Here is a 24,853-nt window from a genome sequence, read left to right on the forward strand (position 1 = left end):
TATATGCACTTCTGCACTAATCCAGACAGCCAAGCTGAGAGACCCATTGGGCTTTGGGCCATTACTAGATACCTCCAGGTGCAGAGTGCAATCAACACACACATGGCAAGTGCAGAGTGCGATCAAGCAGCCCATTTGACTGGCACCACATCCACAAACATTCACTCCCTCCACCGCCACCGATGCACAGTAGCAGCAGCGTGTACCATCTACAAGATGCACTGCAAGAATTCACCAAGGCTTCTTAGACAGCACCTTCCAAACCCACGACCACTACCATCTAGAAGTACAAGGGTAGCAAACACATGGGAACACCACCACCTCGAAGTTCCCCTCCAAGCTACACACCATCCTGACTTGGAAATACACTGCTGTTCCTTCACTGTCTCTGGGTCAAAATCCTGGAACTCCCTCCCTAACAGCACTGTGGGTATACCCACACCACATGGACTGCAGTGGTTCAAGAAGGCAGCTCACCACCACCTTCTCAAGGGCATTTAGGAATGGGCGATAAATGCTGGCCCAGGCAGCGAAGGCCACGTCCCGTGAATTAATTAAAAAAAAATAAAATGGCCCTTAAGCCGCTCTCAGACTAGCCTGTGGCCTCCTTCAACAGGAAAGGCTTCCACCCTCTGTACAACTGGAATATGATCACCGCAGAAGGATCCTACAGGTGTGTGTATGTTTCCCAGGAAGCAGCCAGGGTACCTATATACTTCAGCAGTTCCAGGTGCCACAACTTTTAAGGCCCAAATGTTTTCAAGGATGGATACTGGGATATGGCTGCTTACCCCTGTGTGGAGACACACATGCAGAGGAAAGGTACAACACCTGCCATGGGGCAGCCCCCAAGTGACCATCAAGCAGGCCATCGGGTTTCTGAAGATGTGTTTCAGGTGCCTTGACTGACTGATGAAGCCCTTCAGAATGTCCATTGAGGGTCTCACATATTGTAGTGGTCTGCTGTGCACTGCACAACCTGGTGCTGCAGCGAGGGGAGACATTGCACAACTGGAACCTTGTGGATTGCAGTGCCTCCAATGAGGATATGGTGAAGGCTCCTGACCAGGCGATGCAAGATGAGGGGCTCCAGGGACTACACGCAAGGTGGAAATGAGATACGTGAAGCTTTGGGAAGCACTAACACAGTTCATTTGAGCCTTACAACCCGTTGAGCCCATACCAATAAAGCTTTACCTTTCTTCAGCGCTGCACCTTCATTTTCCATTACAGTGCCCAGGTGCACATTGCACTTCAGCAAGGGTGAAGAAGTGCTGAACACACATGGCATGGTCAGTCACATCCAGCCCCTTGGGGGAGCTACAGTGTCACTGAAGTCCCAAAGTGCAGCAAGAATTGAAAGATATAGTGCAAAATACATTAAACCTTTATTAAGCAGTACAACAGAGGTGGGGTCTAACGTTTAACTACTTTATTCACCTGTGAACCCCAATTGCAGCCAGGTGCTGCTCTTAAATCTCTTATGTATAGCCCTATGTGGTGAACCCCTTGTGCTTGCAGCTGATTTAGAGGCATGTTGCTGCCTGTGGCTTGGGATGACTGGTGGCTGCCTGATGCAGCCATGATATTGACAGAATGTGCTGCTGCCTGACCGCTTTGCCACTGACTGGGTGGTCACCTCTCTCTACCAAACACACCCTTCTTGTATTGCCACATCTAAGCCCCAAAGGGAAAAGAGGTATGGAATACTCACCTTGGCAGACCCAGTAAGGCCATTGACATGCTTGTGGCAGCGGATCCAGGTTTGGGGGATGACTTACAGCAGCTGTCCAGCTCTGCGAACTCTGTCCCGGCTTGCTTGGTCAGGTGGACAGGCCTCTTCCCCATCCCCGAAGAGGAGGACCGCCCACTTACCCCTTGCAGGCTGGAGGAGAGCCTGCAAGGAGGCATTGCCGAACCATGGAGCCACCCAGGGACTTCCTTCTGCCATTCTGGCTGCTGGATTCCTGACAATCCCATTCTTTTCAGGTAGACAGACAGTCCCCATGGAAAGTGGTGCTGGCAGCCCTTTAAATGTGGCACCAGCAGCTGCCGCAGCAAAACTTGACGCTGCCTCTGCCACTCACATCTGGCCTCTGGTCAGCCTCATGATGAGCTGCCAGAAGATTGTGTGCAGATGGTCAATACCCGCCCAAACAGAAGGGGTACCTGCTTCCAGCCCTGACGCTTGGCCCTGTGGCCTATCTGCAAAATTCAGCCCTTAATGTTTTGACATTTAACCAAATATTTTTCCAGCTCTTCGAGCAAAATCTGCAACTTCTTTCTTATAACTGATCAAATATTTTGTGGAACTCAAAGGCACCTGTTCTAATAGAATGCATCTGTGCAGGCTGCAGAGGATAGATTCTAATCTAGAATTGATATTTTGGAGTTTGGCAATGTTATCTTGGAGAACAAGAAGGAATTTTGCAAAGGTTTATTTTTTTGCTTGATTATTCCCTTCAGAAATTTAAGTTGGACAATATCTGTTATAGAGTAAATTATACAATACCCATGGAAAGAATTCACAATGACATTTATCATCTTATTCAATATTAAGTATTAAGCTCATGATGCAGAATATCATCTAAAATTCTTGATTAGAATATTTTAAAGCCATTGAGGATTCACTGTTCACGATTTTAACAAACAGGTGATGCTAAACCATCGGAAGTGAAAGATTTCATTGCAGAATATTTGGAGAAGGTCCTAGAACCATACGGATGGCAAGCACTCTGGTCCAATGATATGTTTGAGGTGCTTGTTGAGGTAAATGTCTATTTTAAATAAATGCAAAAGGTAATGCTAACTACTGCATTTTGGTACTTCTGCTTGCAGTGCTGTACAAACACAACACATTATAGTATGTGTGTTCTCCAAGATCTTATGGGCTTCAATCCCTTGGTTATACCAATGAGGTGAGATATTTTAAGTGTGCTGCGAGAGAAGTGTGAATATTATTTACTCCTTTCTCAAATTACCCTAATTCAAATCAATGTTGAGCAATTATCAATTTTAATTTTCAGCCCTTAATACTTATGTATGTTATTTATCATTCAATCATCCTTCCGGCACTGAAGAAACTTGTCCAATTTTGATTGACTCAGGTCTGCGTTATGTTACACTGCAGCACCATTTTCTCTCCTGAGACTCCATGGGCTGGATGTTCTAATGCCGGTGGGGGTTGGGATGTGTGCAGGAATGACTTGAAAATTGTGTTCCCAGAGGGTGACACTGGATCTCGCCACCTCTGGATCACAATACAATTTTTAAAGGGCTGGGTGTTTTCTAAAATCCGCAGGCCTCCAATGAAGTGCTCATTGAGCTCATTAACAGGCCGCAGGAGCAGTTTTGAGTTTTCATTTTGCAGGCACGGGGAACACGTAGTATCTGGGACAGATCAGGGTTTGGTGGCCATCAACAGTGGGGACTCATGAGGGCTAATAGATATACTGGGAAAGAGGGAGAATAAATCCCAGCTGGTGCCACAAGTTGCCATTGCTAGTACTGAGACAATGTATTTGTCAACAATGGTAGGAGTTCTCAGAGGGTATCAAGCCTTTGGTACCACTTGGGCAGCAGAGATTGGCAGAGGAAGCACTGGTGGAATGAATGCTAGTTGAGAGAGTGGAAATGGGAACAAATTACTCTAATTTTGGATAGAGTACAGAAGAGGAGCTTCAGCAGAGGCATCCTCCTGGTTGGGATGAGGCCAGAGGAGCACAGAGTGGTTGCAAGGGGAAGAAGACGTTACCCAAGACTTAGGGTGTACCGTCCAAGAGTCAGCCACCTGCAAATAACTGAGTGCTCATGCCGTCTGAGACTGAAGTTTTCCATCAGATGGTCTTGGACGTTTGTGCTTTGGTCCATAATGACCTCCGTCATTGCCTCTCGAGACATCAGAAAACCTTGGCTTCACCCTTGGATGCCTGCCCTTGTCAGCACTGGGCCTCTTGTGATGTGTCCTCAATGAACGGCAAGCCCAGCAATGGCTGCTGCTCGCCTTTTCAAAGGGCCCTCGGTTTCTATGCCCCATCTTCAGTTCACTCCTGGTGCTTCTTGGGTGCCAAACTCATCCTTAGGCCAGTTATGTATTTTACATTTGAAAATAGTGTTGCTGACGCATGGCGGGTCAAGACCCTGGAATTATCTGTATGTCAAGTTCCTGACACTGAATTGAAAGTCCGGCCTCCTGGTCATGGCCTGGAAAGAGGCTCTGAACTTGCAAGAGGACACAGGTCTTTTTTCTTCCAGCTTTTGAAGAGCTTCTTTAAACTCCCCTTGAATTCAATTGCCATAGCCAAACCTCTTCATTTTAAGAAAGTTTCATGGATTTCAGTTAGTCTCTTTTACCCTGATCATCTTCATTGCTTTCTGCTTCCCTTCTCAAGTTTTATCAGTTATCTATCGAAACTCATTTTCACAGCCAGATCTCTTTCCTTAACAACTGCCCCTGGCTCTAACCTATTCCATGTGGATTCCATCTTAAATTCCACCATTCGTGTTTCTGATCCATCATGATTACAAATATTTCGAAGATATTCAGTGCTTCTTGAATCTGGCCATCACCTGAGATTCACACTCAACCCCATGTACCAACATATGCACGCTGTCGACTTCTCTTCAGCACTGACTCATTCTATCTCAAAGCTATCCTGGCCTGCTGTTCTATTTCACCCTACATCTCATCTTGTGTTTTACTAAAACATTTTTTTCTTCTTCTCCGGCATCAAGGATCACAAACTTCAACAATTCTTGTATACCAATGCCCTGCTGTGTCCTTCACCCCATTCATTTTCTTCTGTCCCCATGGCTGCCTTCCACTCTCACCCCTTGCCATATTTACACTATCCCTTTTTACCTCCTGCTGTCTGATCCCAAATGATCAATTCTCAGCAAAGGCCTCAGCTTTGTTTCTTTATGCCCACATCTCAATGAATTTCAGGCTCAGCATGACAGTGGGCTCTTCTTTTGCCTCTGTGCACACTCTGGCCAGCAGTCTTTCTCTGCTGCCAAAGAGCAGAGCCTTTCTCCCATCCTTGGAATTCTTATCCTACCTAGGATCTTTGCTCTGGCCACTTAATCTTTCTCAATCTTTTCACTGAGAACTGCTGGCGTTATATTAGCCATCTCAATTTTTCTGCTCCTCTTACTCACTCTCACCTATCTCTTTCTGAACTTGTAGCGCCCTCCCCACCCCATTCAAGATTCTATTGACACTGTTCTCTCCTTGACATTCTGGTCCACTCTTCAATCACCACCAACAACCCCTCCCCTTCCTACAACACCTTTCCATACAAGCGCAGGTGATGGAATACCTACCTTTTACCCACTCCTTTCCCACCTGGGCCACAAACACTATTTCCAGGTGAAACAGCAATTTCCTTGTACTTCCTTCAATTTATTATACTGTATTCATCGTGCAGCCTCCTTAATATTGTGGAGGCCAAATACAGGGTGAGCACTTTGCAGAATACCTCAGTTCAGTCCACAAGCGTGACACAATTTCCAGTTACTTGTCATTTAATTCTCTGTCCCACTCCCACTCTCACACCATTTCATTGAACCTCACCGTAAGCTAGAGGAACAGCATCTCATTTCCATTAGGTACTTTGCAACGTTAAGTCTGGAGGACTATTCAACAATTTCAGATAATAGCTTCTGCCCCTATTTCTTTTCAGGTGACAGTTATTGATTCTGCTTTACCCATTTACATTGCCTCTAAACTCATCTTTTGTTCCCTGTACTTGTCCCATTATCACCCCCTTTTTGCACTTGCAGAAGTGCTGATCAAAGGTCACCCAGACCCAAAATGTTAATTCAGTTTCTCTCCCCACAGATGCTGCAAGAGCTACTGAATAGTCCCAGCATTTTCTGGTTTTATTTAAAACAAAAAAACTGATGATGCCCTCTTAAAAAGAAAGTCATCTACAGTTTTTGCAACCTTCAACCAAAGTTCTTCGAAATACAGGGGGTAATTTTAAACTTTGTCAGGACAATAACCTGGTAGAAGAAATTGTGTGCGTCTGCTGTGGAAACTGCCTAATTTTCATCCCATTGAAATTGCAGTCACTCGTCAATGTAGATGATAAATGTTAATATTGTCCCTCAGCTTGGTGAATTGTGCACTGAGGACCATATCAAATTCCCAAGCAATAAGGTTGAGTTAAGCAGACTCCCCAGTATTACTTGACTGAACATGAAATTATCTGAAATTATAGAGTAAATTTACCACTTGAGCGCTTACTCACAGAGCCTCATCAACTAGGAACACATTGGAAAATCATGTGCATGTAGTGCACAATTTTCAGTCCATTCACTTTAATCACAGCAGGCAAAATTCTGCAGCAGGACTGTGCCAGTGGAAAGCATATGCTTCTGTCTCCTCTTGCTGGTGATCATATCCTCCAGCTACACTGGGTCTTTGCCTGATAACAGTGAATTCAGTAAATTGCAAGTTTAAACATAACCAAGATAATTTCACATAAAGATACTCTTGTAAGGGGGGAGTGGATGGGGTCCATATGAACAAAGAATCAGCTATGTTATGTGTAAAAATACATTTGGACTGACATTCACATTAATTAAGTTGACAAAAGCTAAATATGTCCAACTAGTCATCTCATATCTATCTCATGCAAAGCTGGTTGCATCTTTAATGTTTATTTAGCCAATCTATTTTAAACCTATAAAACTAATTATTGTATTACTATGTTCTCCTGGATTAGATTCACTATTTTACCTCAGTGTGCCTAACCTCAAAAGAATAGCCCCCTACTGTACTCGTGTAACCTCCCCTCCGCCACCCCCAGACCAGTACTATCTGTCATTTTGTTCTGGTAGCTTTCGTTATGATCAAAGTTCCTCAAAAGACACTTGTGTTTTACAGCAAGCATGTTTCAAAAACAGTAGTTCATGAGGGTCTGCATTTTAAATCTTACTGATTTGAAAAATTGGAAAATAATACAGAGCTTGTTCCGTTTTTTAAAAAGGCACCTTCTTACAATTTCAGGTGATTGATGTGGAGACTTCGAACCACAGGGCAGTGGTAAAGTTAACAGAGCCATTCCTTTATGAGTCTGAAACCTATCCTCTTGACGCAGAAGCAATGGAAAGTTTCCTTGAGGCAAAAAAGCACCTGGTGCCATTGCAAGAACTATATGTGGTGTGTGATGAGTCAGGAGAGTTTGACCAAACAGCCCTCGCTGTCGAACATCTCCGGTAATAGATTTAGTGAAAAACTTGACTTTGGCTTTTTAAAAAAAAACTATGTAAGGGTTCAGATCGTTGAACATACTTGATCAGTATCTCTCTTTTGTTTTGTGTTGTTATTGCCAAACTATTAGGAGTGAGAGCTATGAATAAACTCTAGTTTGTTGACCAGTAAAATAGGCAAGTTTTTAACTTGTATGATGAGTATCTGTTCAGTTATGAAGCAAGGTTCTTTACTTGTGGGCAAAAGAAGTCACAAACCAAGCAGCAGATTGAAGTGCCAGGAGAGACGAGGTTGGAACTGAGAAACTGAACACATGAGGCATTTCAGTGTGAGGTTTGGGCAGCAAGTGATAGAGAAGATGGCAGATGATAGTGAGATGCCTGGAGAGGGAGCAGCAGATGACACACATGGGTAATGTGCTGGCAGATGTTATACAGGTATAGTTTGATGCAAATGATCTCCTTTTGCATGTTTCCTGGGCTGTAAGTGAGAATTCTGGCAACACAAAGAAATGGAACATATTTTATCCATTTTGTATGTGGGTTTATCTTCAATGTGAAGAAAAAGAATCAGATGCCATGAAATAAAATGAACTTCAGAAGCAGAAAGCTGAAGCAAAAATTTTAGATGGATGAACGTTTTTTTTTCCAGAACATAGGAACAGAACTGGGTCATTTAGTCCCATAAGCCTATTTTGTCTTTCATTGAGATCATGGTTAATCTGTGACCCAACTCCATATACCTGCCTTTGGCCCATGTCCCTTAATACCTTTGGTTAACAGAAATCTATCAATTTGAGTTAAAATTGACAACTGACCCAACATCAACTGTGTAGAAATATTTCCTAACTTCACTCCTAACAGGCCTGGCTCTAAGGTTTAGGAAATGTCCACAAGTCCTAGGGCCGTATTTTACGTGTCCCTGTCAGGTGTGTTGCGGGGGAGGACGGGAAGGCACCAGTAAAATAGGGCAGGTGCCCAACCCACCACCATCTAGCCCACACCCGAGCTCAGTCGGAAGCCCACCCACCATATTCAAATAGGTAATGAAGGGTTGCTTAGGCTTTTCATCAAGCCACTTGACCCTGATACTATGCTGCCCATGCCATAAAATGTTTGGCGTGGGCAGTCAGGCAGGAGTGGGCAGTCCGTTTTTTAAAAAAAAGTTCTTCGAAGAGTGGGAAGGAAGAGGGGATCTATCTTCAGGGGCTGCCCTTTGCCATCCGCAAGGCGGCCCTCCTGGGATCGAACCCCCTCCCTACCAACCTGAAGCCTTAAACTTAACCCCCATCACCCACTCCACTCCCTGACCTGTCTAAACCACCCCTGCCCAAGATCCTGGCAGCGACAACTGACGCGCTCTTGGCTACTCTGAGACTGATGGAGCTGCTGGCTAATCCAATTGGCTGCCAGCTCCACAGGGTGGGACTTTCTCCCCAGCGATGGGCGGAAGCCCCACTTGGCCCTTGTTTGGCCCACCCGCAGTGCTTTATGGCTGTGGGGCGTGTTGGCGTGGAGCATGTTGGCTCCACACTTCATTTGCTTCTGGGGGGGCGGACCCCCTCTCCCTTATTATTGTTCAGCCCCTATTCTCCAACCTGTGGAAATAGTTTCTCTCTATCTATCCCATCACTCCCCTAAATATCTTAAACTTTGATCAAATCATGCCTCAATTCTAAATCGCAGGGAATACAACCCTTCCAGCAAAGATTCATAAGAAAGGAGTGCATAATAAGAATGTGAGCACATGCCTGACTTTGAACCCTCATGATTTTCTGTTTGTTAGAACTAATAGATGGGAGGAACGTGTAGGCTGTGAACTGGGCACATGCATTTATTCTCAAATCGTATTACATGAATCTCTGTGCTGGGAATGTTTAGAGACTAATATGTTGTATAAAAAATATACAAGTGCTTATCCATTTTTAGTGAATTTCTAACTACATTTGGAAACAATTTGTTGCACCTGTCATTGGTGCTAAAACTAACAGCGCTAAGGAGGAAGGCAATCTTGTTTTCTGGTTTCAGGTGGGAAGGAATCCAAGTGTAGTTCGTTGTTCAGAATCAGTGTCACTGATTAAATATATATTGGCCGGAATTTGCCCACATCTAATGATCCCTGTGGTGTGGTTTTATCCTTTCCCAGTGGTGTTCTAAATCAAAGGCTTGTTTTGGCATGCAGCAGCAGTGACATTTAGTAAGCAGCAAATCAAATTGAAGTATTTACACACGTTAAATCGGGAAGTTAAAAGCACTTAATACCCTTCACTTTTTTAATTTAAAATTTCAGTGCAATAAATGTTTGTATTCAGCCAGATGTTCAAGTAAAGAAACTTTAAATTTTTTTTTAAAAGTGGAATTTATTATGGAGAAATTTTGCAATCCACAAACATAAAATTAGTCTTCCAAGGCCGATGAGGTGCTCAGTCGTAATTATGAAGTTAGCATGCTATTAAAAATCCAGTTACACCTCATTCAAGGTTTTTCAAAGTGATTTTCTTTACAGCATAATAGTAGAAGTTCTCAATTCAATTGATTTCCATTGGTTGTGTTCTGCTGGGGGAAGTGGGAGAGCGTGGTGGGAAGTACCTCGACAGTGCCCTCTCTGGAGTAGTGTAGAATTGCAGACAGCAACTTCTGGATTTCCTCATTATTCAGCACGTGCCAATTCCATAAGTTACTGTAAGTTTCAGTGGAGTAGTGACGGAAAACCTTGACAGTTTTGTTGCGTTATCACTGCAAAATCCAGGCTACTGTTTTAAGCTACTATTTTGGCCAAGGCATAGAACAGGTAATTTACCCCATATATTGTCAATGGCCTTTTAAACAAATACAGAATTTCAAGGATCTGTTCAGTCCCACATTACATAAGTGCTAACTTAACGATGTGGGAGATTATTGATTCTGCCATTTATTTTATAAAAATGCAACTAGTCTAGGTAAATGATGCTTCCTATGATATTTTCCAGCCATGTGACAAATTTTCACCAATATTTTAAAGGCTGCATTTATTTGGATTATAAATTTATAGCTTTTGTTTCACAATGGATTTTATTTAGTTTTTGGCAATGCTAAAAATCATCAGTAGACCCGAAGGGGGCGCAGTATCTTTGATATTAGAGCTTATTCAAAGCAGGAGTCTCAAGACTGAAGAAAACTTGTTCAGAAAATTTTCTCCTGGAGCTTTTCCTAACTTTATTTGCCTAATAATCTGAGTCTCTAATGAATGATTTTATCAGGTGCTGTCTATGGTTAATTAGATGTTTTCAGTACCTCTCTGAAATGAGTTCATTTATGTATTTTAACATTTATTGCAATTGGTTACAATTAGTATAAACTGCCTGACATTTTATGTTTTGTAGATTTTTCTTCCTACACATCTGGAGAAACTGGGATGAAGATGACGAAGATGATTTTGATTATTTTGTCAAATGTTGTGAACCGAGATTAAAGCTGTTAGTATATTTTGCCAAGGTTTGCCTTGGCCAAACGTTGCAGTTGTCAGAATATTGAGAATTCATTCAGCATTTCTAGAGTTAATGTAATTTTCAGAGGTAATGAATTTGGAACAGTGTTTTCTAGAAAGGCAGAGACCTTTCTCTAAGTTTTGCCACTGGTTTAATAGAAATCACAAACTTGCTGTGTTTAAATATGTAATCTCTGTAATGCATGATAACTTCCCTGTTGCACTTTCAACAGGTCAAAAATTAATTAATCAAGCTGTGAAAAACTAGCCTTTCCAACCTTATAAACCCTACCTGTAGTGTACAGTTAAAACCATGCAGTGAAATAGTATTAAAGATGCAATTGACACAAAGGGCTGTAATGAGCGTCGGATTGGGGGGAGGGTACCCCAAAGACGCACTAAGGAATCCGCTTCAGAAGTTCACAGGTAAAGTTTACATGGCAATTGCCGAGGAGTGCAAACTTCCCCTGGGCAATTGCTCTGCACTGGGAACCATCCTAAAGTGTGATTTAAATTGCAAACTTTATATGGTTCCAATTGGGTTACACCAATAGTTCCCCAGAGAAAGTTAGAAGAATTAAAACCACTTCTAACTGCTGTGTAACAATTGTACAGACCCAGACTAAACCCCATGGGACTACCCCACCTGACCACCAGGGATCTCCCCCCGACTATCCCGCCCATGGGACTCCCCCTCTCCCCTGGGCCTCCCAGGAGTCTCCTATTACCCACCCCCACACAGGATTCCCTTCATCTGCACCGGACCTCTCCACCCCCCACCCTACAGGCCTGACCTGGGGCTGGATACCCTCCTGACACCCCCACCTGGCAGCCGATTCCAATGACAGCTGATCACCCCCCCCCCCCCCCCCAATTCTATCCTCTTACCTTCTCGCTGGCCAGTCAAAGACCTTTAAATTTCAGTTGACGTTTAAACTTATTTGGTTTATGGCGGCTAGTGCCGTCAAAAAGTGGGTGCGAGCTCCTTCGCTTCGACTGTCCTGCATTTCAATGGTGGGCCTCGAGGACCGCTGCACTGCCTGGATTCCCCCGGCCTTGATCCGAAGGTCAATGAGATAGGATCAAAAAAATTTGATGTAAGTAATTGGGCATGGAGTGGCAATCCGACACTGATTGCCACTCCAAGGAAGTTCAGGCCCTAACTTGGCAAATTAATTATTTTAAGTAGTAACAGCTAAAATCCAATTTAAAATAAAATCATAAAATGCTTAATAATCAAATCTACTTGAAATGTTAACTTGGTTTCTCTTTGCTGCTGACCTGAGTATTTCCAGCGTTTTGTTTTTATTTCTGATTTCCGGTATTCGCAATATTTTGCTTTTGTATTTTTTACTTATTACTGATAGCCCTTGGCTGTAGTCATTGTCTGCTTAATTTTTAATTTTAACCAATTTTACTTAAAAATGCAACTGTCAGTGGAACTGGATGGTCCGGTGAATTTTGATTATATAATCTTCATGATTCACTCATGGCTACATTATCACTGTAATATGAGATCCTCCATAACTTTTAGTTAAATCTCAAGCCACCCAAGGCCAACCATAATCCTTTATTTCGCCCCCTTATTCAGTTTCACTGCTAATATTGAGACTTCTCACTGAAGTACTTGTTGATTCCTGACACCAGATGGTGCTCTAAGCAAACTGAAATTTTATCTGTGCTTGACAAAACTATTATCTCTAAAGCCATGTGATTAAAATTGGTTTTAGTATTAAGTGAACTGGAGGATTTATCAATGATTGAATTGCAGTAATGTTACTGGAATGCATAGGATTTTCTCATTCCCACTAATTTTCTTCCTCTGTTGAAAGCCTTGCTCCTTGTTGGGTTGGCAGTGTACTTTTAGTGCTTTGCCCAAATGTCTTTATTCATCTTTAAGCTTTGATATTTTGGCAGGCTATTTCACACTCAGGGCATCATGCACAAGTTTGATCCTGTATTCAGCCAGCATTGAAGAGTAGTTGTTGGTTAGCAGTCAGGTGCAGGAGCTATGACCACTTTCCCCTTCCCAATGCAGTTCTGAGGCTAAACATAGTGCTCCCCTAGCTGCCCTAATAAAAGTTGACTAACTCTGAAGGGACTGAGGATTGAATTTTTATTTTGATTTCTGTGGTTCGGCTCCTTAATGGTTCACGCAGCATTGTCTTTACTTTAAAACTACTGTAGAAGTTGGCATCTGAGTTTTGTTTTTGATCAACCAAATAAGAACCCCTCACCAAAATACAGAAGAGCTGAAACCAAACTTTTGCCATTTTTACTTGGAATCTCTTGGAAACTACTTTCACCAGAATTGGGACTGAATGCATCTGTGTCCTGAAATGTTTTCATTATGCCCAATTCAACTATAATTCTAATAAATGGATTGTAAATATGAATTCAACAGAAGCTTATAGATTAAATAAGGGGGAGTGTGACCTGGGCTGGTCACAAAATTAAAGGTGCACCTCTGCTGGAGAAAATATCCACTTTTTGTTTTTAAATTCAGGTACTATGATATCCTTGAAGATCGTGTTCCTGCTGACCTTGTTACTGAATATAATCGGCTATTGTCCAAGTGTGAGGAAACATATAAGGAATTTGTAAAACTGAGAGAGAACATTTCTATTAATGATCCAGCATCAGAATCTGAATTGAATAACGTTTCCATGGTCGAAGGATTTCAACTTTGTGAACAATTGGAGAAGCTGAAATATAAACTTCAAATAATGGAGACTCCATTTTACAGGTAATTGGTACTTTGTTTCACTCCATTGATATTGTTTACCTTGAATCTTTCCTGTTAGATATTAAAATTAACGGAAGTTTACATTTTTTCTAAATAATGTATTTACTCTCTTACAAAAATCTTCAACTGTGATTTAAAAAATAATAATGGGCTAGATTTTGCAGTCAGCAGTGAAGCAGCAGGGCTCACCACTGAGCTCTATGAAAGCTGCCCATAAAGCTCTAGTGATCTCTGATGCCGTGCTCTTCTTTCCTGATGAAGGTTTAAATTTGATGCCACATCAAGGGAAGTTCCAGGCTTGCAGTAAGCAGCATAAGGAGCCAATCACATCGATGTATTCTCAGACAGCAAATCTGGAAGCTAAAAGCACTTCAACCTTTCCATAATTTAAGTTGGCACATAAAATAGATAATTGATTTAGAAGCTAAAATATCAACATAAACTTTAAGAGAAACTAATAAAATTACATGGAAATTTTAATCACAATGAAGAAATTTGACATTCCACCAATGTAAAATTAGCTTTTCAGGGGCAGTGAGGGTATTGAGCAGTAATTTTGAAGTTAGTACACACAGCTTAAAAACCCAGTTACACCTCATTCAACAAGGTTTAAGTTTTTCAAGGGTTTTTATAATGAGACTGACGGTGTGAAAGTGGAAGTTTTCGTACTGATTGCTTAGGGATTGCAGTCTGTGGGGGATCTCCAAAGCGCACCTTTGGGAGAAGTGTAGAATCACTGACAGTGATGGAATACTCTTCACTTTCTTGATTGAATGCTGCTACAATAACATTCAAGAAGCCACAAAGCAGCCCACTTTATTGACACCCTGCCCACCACCTTAAAAATTAACTCCAACATTTGGCACACTGGCAGCAGGGTGTATCATCTACAAGATGCACTGCAACAGTTCCCGAAGGCTTCCTCCATGGCACTTTTCAAATCTGTAACCTCTGCCATCTAGAAAAAGGACAGCAGGTGCATTGAACCACCACCATCTGCAAATTTCCCTCAAAGTCTCTCACATTCTGACTTGGAAAAATATCGCTGTTACTTCACTGTCACTGATTCAAACTCTTGCAACTCCCTCCCTAACAACACTGAGTGTGCCTACACCACATGGACAGCAGCAGTTCAAGAAGGCGGATCACCGCCACCATTTCAAGGGCAATTAGAGACAGTGGCATCCACATGCCATGAACAAATTTAAAAAGTTCTGGATTTCTGTGTGTTTGGTGTGGACTCCTGAAGTTACTGTCAGTTTTGGTGAAATAACGGTGGCGACAATGACAGTTTCACTATTATTTCAGAATTTTGATCCAGTGACAATAAAGGAATGGTGCTATACTACCAAATCAGGATGGCATGTGACTTTGAGGTGATGTTGATCCCAGATGGCTGCTGCAGTTGCTCTTCTAGATAACAGAGATTGCAGGTTAGGGAGCTGTCAAGGAAGCCTTGTTGAATTGTTGCAGTGCATCTTGTAGGTGGTATATGCAGCCATATTGTGCTAGGGGTGAAGGGAGTGAATGTTTTGAGGTAGTTTAAGCGGGGTAATTTTGTCTTGGATAGTGTCAAGCTTCCCTAGTGTTGTTGGAGCTGCACTCATCCAGACAAGAGGAGAGTATTCCATCACATTTGTACTTTGCAGATGGTGGAAAGACTCTGGGGAGAGGGGAGGTGAGTCACATCTCAGAATACCCAGCCTCTGAACCTCTTGCAGGTATAGTATTTGCGCCTGATAAAAGGAAAAAACTGGATGCTGGAAATCCAAAACAGAAACAGAAATACCTGGAAAAACTCAGCAGGTCTGGCAGCATCAGCGGAGGAGAGTACAGTTGACATTTTGAGTCCTCATGACCCTTCAACAGAACTAGTTTTTCCAGGTATTTTTGTTTCTGTTTTTGTTTTAGTATTTGTGGCTGGTCTGGTTAAGTTTCTGGTCCCCACCATCAACATCTGAGGCTCATCACTTAATTTAAATTTTCGTTAAAAACCTAAATAAATTTATTTCACATAAATGAACTAACTGCTCAACACCCTCACAACCGCTGAAAAGTTAATTTTATATTGGAATGTCAAATTTTTCCATCATGATTTTAAAAATTCATGTATTTTTATTAGTTTCGTTTAAAGTTTATATTGATATTTAGCTTCTAAATGCAATCATTTATTTTATGAAAATTTAAATTAAATGGTGACCCCCAGATCTTGATGATGGGGGTTCAGTGATGGTAATCAAGGGGAGATGGTTAGACTCCTTGTTAAAGATGGTCATTGGCTGGCGCTTGTGTGGCACAAATATTACTTGCCACTTATCAGCCCAAGGCAGAATTTTGTCCAGGTCATGTTGCATGGGGGCACAAGCTGCTTCATTATCTGAGGAGCTGTGAATAGACTGAACACTGTAATTATCGGCGAATATTTTCATTTCTGACCTTATGATAGAGGGGATTGGTCTTTGAAGCAGCTGAAGATTGTTGGGCCTAGGATACTGTCCTGAGGAACTCTTGTAGCAATGTTCTGGGACTGAAATGAGTGGTAACAATTGGGAGAAGTTTGGATAAAGCTATATAAAGCTGAAACTCTGTTCCTAACTAACAACACCAATAACTTTAAAAACATTTATTTTTAGGTATGTGCTATGTCAGGATGGCCATGGATTGCCAACAAAGCAGGCTAAAGGAACTCGTCCCTCAGGTGAAAATGTTATTCATGTAGTTTCAAACGCCATGACTGTTACTCTGCTGCAATCTCTGCTGAGGGAGAAACTAAACCCGGAGCATGTGACTCAGGAACATGTGCTGGAGGTAATGATTTTCACTGACCATCAATTAATGAAATATTAGTTGAATAAAACCATTACTTTCAGTTATTAACACAATCAAAAATATAATCCTGAGAGATTGCAGAGTGGACAAATTTGTAACCTTTTTAATAAACATTTTGGCATTACAATAAAAATCAGCTATTTGTAATATTTTATTAGCAATGAATTATTTTTGAAGTGCAGTAACTTGTTGCAATTATTCAATGCCAGCAGCATTACATACAGAAATGAGACACATAGCCTGTTAGTCATTTTGGTGGTGGTGAGGAAGTAACTTTGGCCAGGGCAAGGGGATTCTCCTCCCCTTCTTTCAGTAAAACCTTGGGATCTTTCATGTGCAACTGAACCACTGGAACAAGTTGATTGGATCTTGGTTTAACATGCTCAAAAGAATAATGCCTCTGACAATGCAGTACTGCACTGGAGTGCCATGTATGTGACTTAAACCTGTAACCTTCTGATCCAAATTTGGTAGTGCTAGCAAAGGATCTAATCTGATTGAGATTTGTCCTGGCTATTCTCAGGTTTTCATTTAAGCCTTTGTGATGTAAAATTTGTTGATGTTGCATCATAATCCTGTTAGTTTAAGATTTAGGAAACCGTTGTGTCAATCTGCATAGTTTTTAAACTTGAGAAAGTCTGGCAATTCTTTTTCAAGAAAAATCACAAATGGCTCTTTGTATGCAATATTAAGCAAGCTCTCCATGTTGGCTTTTCTGTTCATTAAACAGAGTTGTGAAATTTAGGGGACGTGTAAATTACAAAGCTAATATAACTAATATTAAACAGAATGAAGAACTACACAATCATGGTTCTCCCTTACTGCTGAGTCTAAAAATTACCTGTACAGGAAATTGCTTTACAAGTGAATGAAATGTATTTCTTGAAAGACTAAGTAAATATTTTATTGTAACTACCTTTTGTCTTAGTTTCACAGTGATCCACTTTTAGCAATAAATGCCTGCTTTGAAGGAGATGTTGTTGTTATCTGTCCTGGTCATTACTTTGTGAATGGCTACTTCAGCATTGCTGATTCCATTCAAGTAGAAGGTAAGGGCTGGAAGAATAATGTGTACATGTTGCATCTTTACACAGGTTTTCTTTTCTGTAAACTGGGGAAGGGTGATATGTCAACACAAGCACCATTTGCCAACTCTTGTAAAAGTTGTACTCCGATTTTCGTAATATTTGGCAGAGATCTTTTTAATATATTTTAGTTTTAATCTAATGGTACCTGTTTATAATCAACTTCATAAATTATTACTTTCTTGCTTGTCCAATACAAATTCAGGTCACAGTAGACTGGCGGTCTGAAGATTTGCATTTATAATAGTGCATTATCAAATCTTTTGGCAGCCTTCTCAAAGCGATCCAAATGAATTACTAAGACATTTTTTAGCTGGTTTCAATCAACAACCACAGTCAAATATGAGTAATATTGAGGGGGTGGGGGTTAGAGATTGAGGTAGTGACAGAAGCTGGAAGAAACAGCAATGGACAGGGCGATCAAAATGCTTGGATCCAAGTGGTATCCAACATGCATGTGATTGCACAACTTGTTCAACCGTGATTGTTTTATTTAACATTATCAAACCATAAGGAAAAGGTGAAGCATAAATCCTTTTGGAGCAAAGAACAAAACTTTGGGAAGAGAAAAGATGGGTTTCTGTCTAATTTCAGTTGTGACAGCGCTTGAACTAACAAATAGGAATGTTGCAGGAGGGACAACTGAAGACAGGGAGTTAAAGACAGTGCTGATATTGGTATATTAAGAAGTTTAGGGATCTTGTTATGGCCGATGTAGTTGGTAAAGCTGAGTTATTTAAAAATCCCAGAGGGAAACTTTAAACAACTGTCATAACCTATAATTTTAAGTGTTATGTTTGAGGTACTACTCTAAATTCAGGAATCAGGCCACCAATTCTCGAGGTTTTACATTAAACTAAATTAAACATTTTATTAATTTACACAGGTTAAAATATATATACACATGGTTTCAAATTTCTACTATCATAACTTTTAATAAATTCCCAAACTAATCTCCATTAAGGCAACAGCAACCCCTAGACTTAACCAAACACCAGGCAAAGCATTTTCACCTTATGAATTCAAAATGAGGTTCTTTTCACTTTGGTTCCTGTGGAGACAGCTGGAGGCTTACAGCTGCCTTTTGATCTCACATTGCCTCTGCCCTGTACAGCCGAAAACTGCTGAAGTTATACCTACCACCTCTCATTGAATGTAAATTCTCATTGTATCACCACCCTCTTCTAACAATAAAACCCCTTTCATAGTACCAATTTTATTAGTAATATAAACATATTGCTTGGTGTCTGCTAGATAGGTGTCAGTTTTCACCCCACTTCCTGAATGCTGTATTCAAAAAATGCAAATGCACACTATCTCTCTTACATATCAAAACTAGTATACATCAAAGCGCCCAGACTGGCTGGCTTTAATCCAATTAAGACATACCCACAGACTAAACCTCTATTTTAAAAGAAAAATAGTTTCCAATAATATTAATATACATTAATAGCTTCATGACAGATCTGCAGGAGGCCCTACTCTGATACTTAATATTCTTTCTGCTTCACATGCAGCCACACTCTTATCAAACTTATTAGGGATTGATCATTGATATTTAATAGAGGACATTCATATATTTTTAAAGAATTTTAGTCTTAAACATAAATATGGAGATGTTATATTAAACTTGGATAGAACATTGATTGGAGTACACAAGGTGTACTCCAAGTACACCTTGGAGTACTGTGATCAGCTCTGGTCTCCATATTATTAAAAAAATATATAGAGGCACTGGAGAAGCTACAAATAAGTTTACCAAGGATGATACCAGAGCTGAAGGTTGTACTTATCAGGAAAGGCTGAACAGACTTGGGGCTCTTTTCTCTAGAAAAATAAAAACTGATGGGTGAGCTGATAGAAGTCTCTTAAGTTATAAGAGGATTGATAGGGTAGATGTAGAGATGCTTCCATTGCCAGAGAAGACCAGAGCTAGGCACCATAAATTCAAAGTGGTGATTGGGGACAAAGTTTGTGATGGGTACCAAAGACAATGGTTCCTGTCTTCCCATTATTTAATTGGAGGAAAATTTCTGTTCGATTTAGAGAAAAAGGGGTTCAGAAAGATAATGGTGGGGTTGAGTTGACTGTCGTCAGTGTGCATGTGGAAACTGATTGTGTTTTCAGATTATGTCGCTGAGGGGCAGTATGTAAATGAGAAATATGAACGGACCAAGGATAGATCCTTAAACAGTTAACTAGTAAACTGGAGTGAAGTGGCAGAGGCAGCTGGTCTCAGTCTTAGTGACAAAGAAGTCCATGGATTCCAGCATTTGGTATAGGAGATGAGGATTTTGGAGACAGGAGAGGGTCTTAAGAAGATAGTTTGGATCAGAGAAAAGAGTCTTTGAGAAATAGTGTGACCTGGAGAGATTTTGTGCTTCCAACAACGTGTTGCTACATACATTTTCTGGTGTTTTTTTTTAGCATTTTAGGAACTGTTAATATTCTACAAATCTGTTGTGGCTTGTTTTCCACAAAATCATGAAAAATGTTCTTTCTTTGTGCCTAGGTTATGGGCCTCTTGATGATGTTGTGCTGGAAAAGGAAGGTAAAGGAGATGCATTTGTTGTTTGCACAGCCAGTTGTGTAAAAATATCCAACCTGAAATTTATTCAGCATGATGCTACAGAGGGTATTCTATGTAAGTACTGTATAATTGTCAACTGTATGGGAAAGGGTAGAGGAATCTGGAAGAATGAAATGCTTTAAAATACATTTCTAATTATATTTTTAAATTCAAATGAATTATTATTAAAAACCCCTTCCATACCTCAATTCTGCTCAGTTATGCTCCCCTTATTACTAGTACTTGTATTTGAGCTTTAGTATAGATGCTTCAGTTACTCATGTCTTTAATACTTGGACACACACATGTCAGAGGACATGTCTTTCTTTTGAGCACAAACTCATCTAAATGTGCTTTCAATATACATTAGCACTCATTTATATAGTTTTGGGGTGGACAGATAGTGTTATTAGGAGTCACCATTGTTGATCTTCCCTGTCCACATATTGGATCTGAACTTCCTTGGAGTGGCAATCAGGTCGGATTGCCACTCCGTGTCCAATTTCTTACCTTAATTTTTTTTGGATTCTATCTCACCTGATTCAGGGCGGGCAAGATCCAGGCAGTGCAGCGCGTTCCCGGGGCCTAGGTCGAAGTGCAATTTTTGCAGCACTAGCTGCCGTAAAGCAGGTTAGCTTAAAGGTCCATTGAAATTTAAAGGCCCTTGACAGGCCAGGGAGAAGATAAGTGTCTAAAGTAAGTGGATAGGATTTGGGGGGGTGGTTGGAGGTTTTGGGGGGGGGTATCAGGCCTTCGCTCTGGTCTGGGGGTTGTTGGGGGTTGGATATCAAGTTGGGTCGGGCCCAGGGGGTGGGAGGGTTAGAAGGGGAGGATGTCGGGTCTCTGGGATGGCCTCAGGGTCGGGTTGGGCTTGTGGGGTTTGTCAGGCCTCGGGTCAGGCTGGGCCAGTCATGGGGGAGAGTGGGGGGTGAGAATCAGGCCCATCAGGTGGGGGGAATCCTGTAGGGGGTGAAGTTGGGAGGAATTTGGGGGGGAACCCCTGTGGAGGGGGGGAGGGGGGAAGTGGGGTAGTCCCATGGGTGGGGTAGTCGGGGGATGGAGGGAAGATCCCTGGGGGTGTGGGTCAGGAGTTTGGAGGAACCCCTTTGGGGGGGTGGGGAGAGTCCCCTGGGGGGGGGGGGGGGGGGGGGGGCGGCCTGGGTCTGTACGATAGTTACCCAGAAGCTAGAAGTCCTAACTTTCTGGGTAACTATTGGTGTAACCCAGTTGAAACAATCCGAGGTTTGAGATTTAACGGCATTTTTGGATAATTCCCAGTGCAGGGCAATTGCCCAGGGGAAGCTTGCACTTGTGGGCAATTGCTGTGCATACCTTACCTGAGAACTTCTGAAGGGGATTCCCCAGCACATCCCCCCAACAAACGATGCTGGGGAGCTCAGAAGTTACAGCCAATCTTTCCTAATGTCAGGAGTGCATGTCAGCGCCTCTACCAATCAGCACTCTCTTCACATACAGTATAAATTGTTGTTTTCCACTTATATTGGTATTCTTGAGGAGTGTCCTGAATGAGTGCAAGGCAAAAAGCTCCAACATGTCTTTTTTTTTCAGCAATACACAAGTTCTGTGCTAGCAAATGACTATTTGATTGTTATCTTTTCAACTCAATTAATAACATAAGAAATGGGAGCAGAAGTGGACAATATGGCCCCTCGAAACCTGCTCTGCCATTTAATACAATCATGACTCATGACCTACCTCAACTCTACTTTCCCGCTTGATCCCCATATCCCTTGATCAAAATCTCTTTATTTCAGCCTTGAATATTTTCAATGATGGGATATCCATAATCTTCGGGGGTAGACAATTCCAAAGATTCACAACTGAGTGAAGAGACTTCTCATCTCAGTCCAAAATGATCGTCGGCTTATTTTGAGACTATGTCCCCATGTTCTAGATTTCCTAGCCAGTGTCAATCAGTGTCTACTCTGCCGAGTAAGAGAAGGAGGAGGCTTGGCGAGTTGCTGCAGTGTACCTCAGAGTTTTGCATGTTTCAATACGATCACCTCTCATTCTTCTTAACTCCAGAGAGCATAGACTCAATTTACACAGTCTCTCATAGGACAACTCACTCATCCCAGGAACCAATCTAGTGAATCTCACTGTATCGTCTCCAAGGCAAGTACATCTTTCCTTAGATATGGAAACCAAAATTGCACACAATATTCCAGGTTTTGTTTCATTGTTAATTGCATATCAATTGTTATATTAGTTATATGCAGTTGAAGAACATTATTTGGGGTTTTACTTGAGCCCATATGAAAATACACTACTGAAACTGTGTGGATGACTTAGTAGATCTATGCATGTGATGTTTCACTCTAAGTAAAGATAAGACTGAGTAAAGATTGGCTCCACTATAATCCTTCACCAACAGGCTTCCTGGAATCTAACACTCATCAAAGACCTATATAATTGTAGCAAGACTCCTTACTATTGTACCCCAGCAATAAAATCCAACAAGCCATTGCCTTTCTAATTGCTGTGCCAGCATGCTAACTGTGTTCCTTGCATGAGTACACCTGAACCACTTTGAGCATACAGATTTAAAAGTTCTGTGCCTTCTAAAAATATTCTACCTTTCCATTATTGCCAAAGCGAATAACCTCTTAAATCTGTACACTATAGTCATCTTGTTGCCCTTTGTGTCCGCTCACTTAACTTGTTTATATCTCTAAACCTCTTAGTGTCCACCTCACAGCTTACAAGCCCATCTAACTTTATATTGTCAGCAAACTTAGATGCATTAATCTGTTCATCAAAGTCATTAATACAGTTTTAAAAAATTCATACATGGGATATGAGTGTCACTGGCAAGGCCTGAGCATTGACCTGAGAGGGCAGACATCTCAACCGAAAGATGGGATCTTCAACAGTGCAGCTGTCCCTCGGTACTGCACTGAAGTGTTAACCAAGATTGAAAGCTCAAATCCTGGACTGGGGCTTGAACCCACAACTGCTGACTCCAGTGACAGTGCATCACATAAATTGATGCAGCACAAAACATTTTAATAAAATAAAAACGAGGTACACTGCAGCAACTCGCCAAGCCTCCTCCGACAGCAGCTTCCAAGTCCATGATCTCTATCGTCTAGAAGGACAATGGCAGCAGGACCGCCACCACCTGCAAGTTCCAATCCAAACCACACACCGTCCTCACTTGCATCTATATCGCTGCTCCTTTGCTGCCGCTGGGTCAAAAACATGGAATTCCCTTCCTAACAGCATTGTGGGTGTACCTATAACACATGGACTGCAGCGATTCAAGGCAGCAGCTCACCTCCCCTTCTCAAGGGCAATTAGTGATGGGCACACAATGGCAACAGTGGTGGAAGGAGTGAACTTTTAAGGTGATGGATGCAGGGGTCAGTCAAGTGGGCTGCTGGATGGTGTCAAGCATCTTTAATGTTGTTGGAGCTGCACTCATAAGGCAATTGGAGAGTATTTAATCACATTCCTGAATTGTGCCTTGTGGATGGTGGACAGGCTTTGTGGAGTAAGGGGATTAGTGTCACAGAATTCCCAACCCTTGATATGCCCTCGTAGCCACCATATTTATATGACTGGCCCAATTAAATTTCTGGTCAATGTCAACACCCAGAATGTTGATGTTGGGGAATTCAGCAATGGCAATGTAGTTGAATGTCAAAGGAAGGTAGTTAGATTTCTCCCTTTTTGGAGATGGTCATTCCGTGGCACTTGTGTGGGATCAACATTACTTGTCACTTATCAGCCCAAGCCCGAGTGTTGTCTGGAACTTGTTGCATGCGAGTATTGATGAGTTGCAAATGGTACTGAACACTGTGTAATCATCAATGAGCATCCCCACTTTTTATGTTGGAGGGAAGGTCATTGATGAAGCAGCTGAAGATGTTTGGGTCTAGAACATTACCTTAGGGTCTCCTGCTGCAATGTCCTTCAATAACCATCTTCCTTTGTGCTAGATATTTTCCAATCCATGGAGATTTTCCCCCGTGATTCCCATGGATTTCAAATTTGTTAGGGTTTCTGGAAGCAGCAATCTGCCAAATGCTGCCTTGACATTGAGGGCAGCTACTCTCACCTCACAACTTGAATTCAGTTCTATTGTCCATGTTTGGGCTAAGGCCGTAACGAAGTCTGGAGCCGAGTGGCCCTGGTGGAACCCAAACTGAGTGTCACCTGGATGCAATGAATTCAAGAAAGGATGGTGAAGAGGAATGAAGGTTCCTACAACAATAACTTATATTTATGCAGCAGTTAATGGAATAAAACATCCCAAGTTGCTTCAATGCTTTGCACCAAGGCACGTATTGGTTCAAGCGATAAATCCGTATTCAAAGAGCTAAGTTTTGAGCAGCATGTTAAGGGAAGAGGGAATTCTACCCAAAGAATTTAATGGCTAATTAAGTAAAACTCTTATACTAAGCCAATACAAAGGCAATGTTCCAAATTTTCTGTTACAGTTGGAAAGAATGATTTTATGTGATGGGGTTTGTATACAACTGCTTCTTTTATTTGAGCGACTTGCTATGCATAATCCAGAGATTCACAGTAATACTTCTGGGATGAGATGTATTGGGCTGAAAAAATCTTGGAGAAAATGAGCAAGTTAGTTTGTAAGCACCAAGAAGTAGTTTAGTTTTGAACAGTCTTAGAAAAGAAGAAATAAACTGTTACAAACTTGTTTGTTTGCAGTTTAAATAAATTTGTTTAATGGGTTTAAACTTAATATAAAGACTTGAAGGAGTGATATTCGATCAAGAAAAATAAAGCCTAAGAAGGTAAAGGGCAAGTCTGGTAGCTAAAAGCAATTAACAAATCAGCCTGCCCGCTGCTGTTCCAGGGAGAGCAAAAATGTACAAAAGTAAAGTGCTGCAATGATGAAGCTCCAGAACAAAAACAAATTGCTGGAAACACTCAACAGGTCCAGTAACACCTGCAGA

At 41.6% G+C, this 24,853-nt stretch overlaps 1 protein-coding gene across 2 annotated transcripts in view; it reads left to right on the forward strand.

Annotated features, from left to right (window-relative positions):
* shcbp1 (SHC SH2-domain binding protein 1) overlaps window positions 1-24,853 on the forward strand; it is a 55,406-nt gene that overhangs the window by 2,364 nt on the left and 28,189 nt on the right. For both annotated transcript variants that reach the window (XM_078544356.1, XM_078544355.1), the window contains 7 exons: window positions 2,654-2,769; window positions 7,013-7,221; window positions 10,578-10,670; window positions 13,188-13,427; window positions 16,061-16,235; window positions 17,185-17,305; window positions 19,854-19,985. In XM_078544356.1, the coding sequence (XP_078400482.1) occupies window positions 2,654-2,769; window positions 7,013-7,221; window positions 10,578-10,670; window positions 13,188-13,427; window positions 16,061-16,235; window positions 17,185-17,305; window positions 19,854-19,985 (1,086 nt within the window). The remainder of the gene's footprint in view (window positions 1-2,653; window positions 2,770-7,012; window positions 7,222-10,577; window positions 10,671-13,187; window positions 13,428-16,060; window positions 16,236-17,184; window positions 17,306-19,853; window positions 19,986-24,853) is intronic.

The sequence above is a fragment of the Cetorhinus maximus genome, chromosome 6, assembly GCF_964194155.1.
Source record: "Cetorhinus maximus chromosome 6, sCetMax3.hap1.1, whole genome shotgun sequence".
Taxonomy (NCBI): Eukaryota; Metazoa; Chordata; class Chondrichthyes; order Lamniformes; family Cetorhinidae; genus Cetorhinus; species Cetorhinus maximus.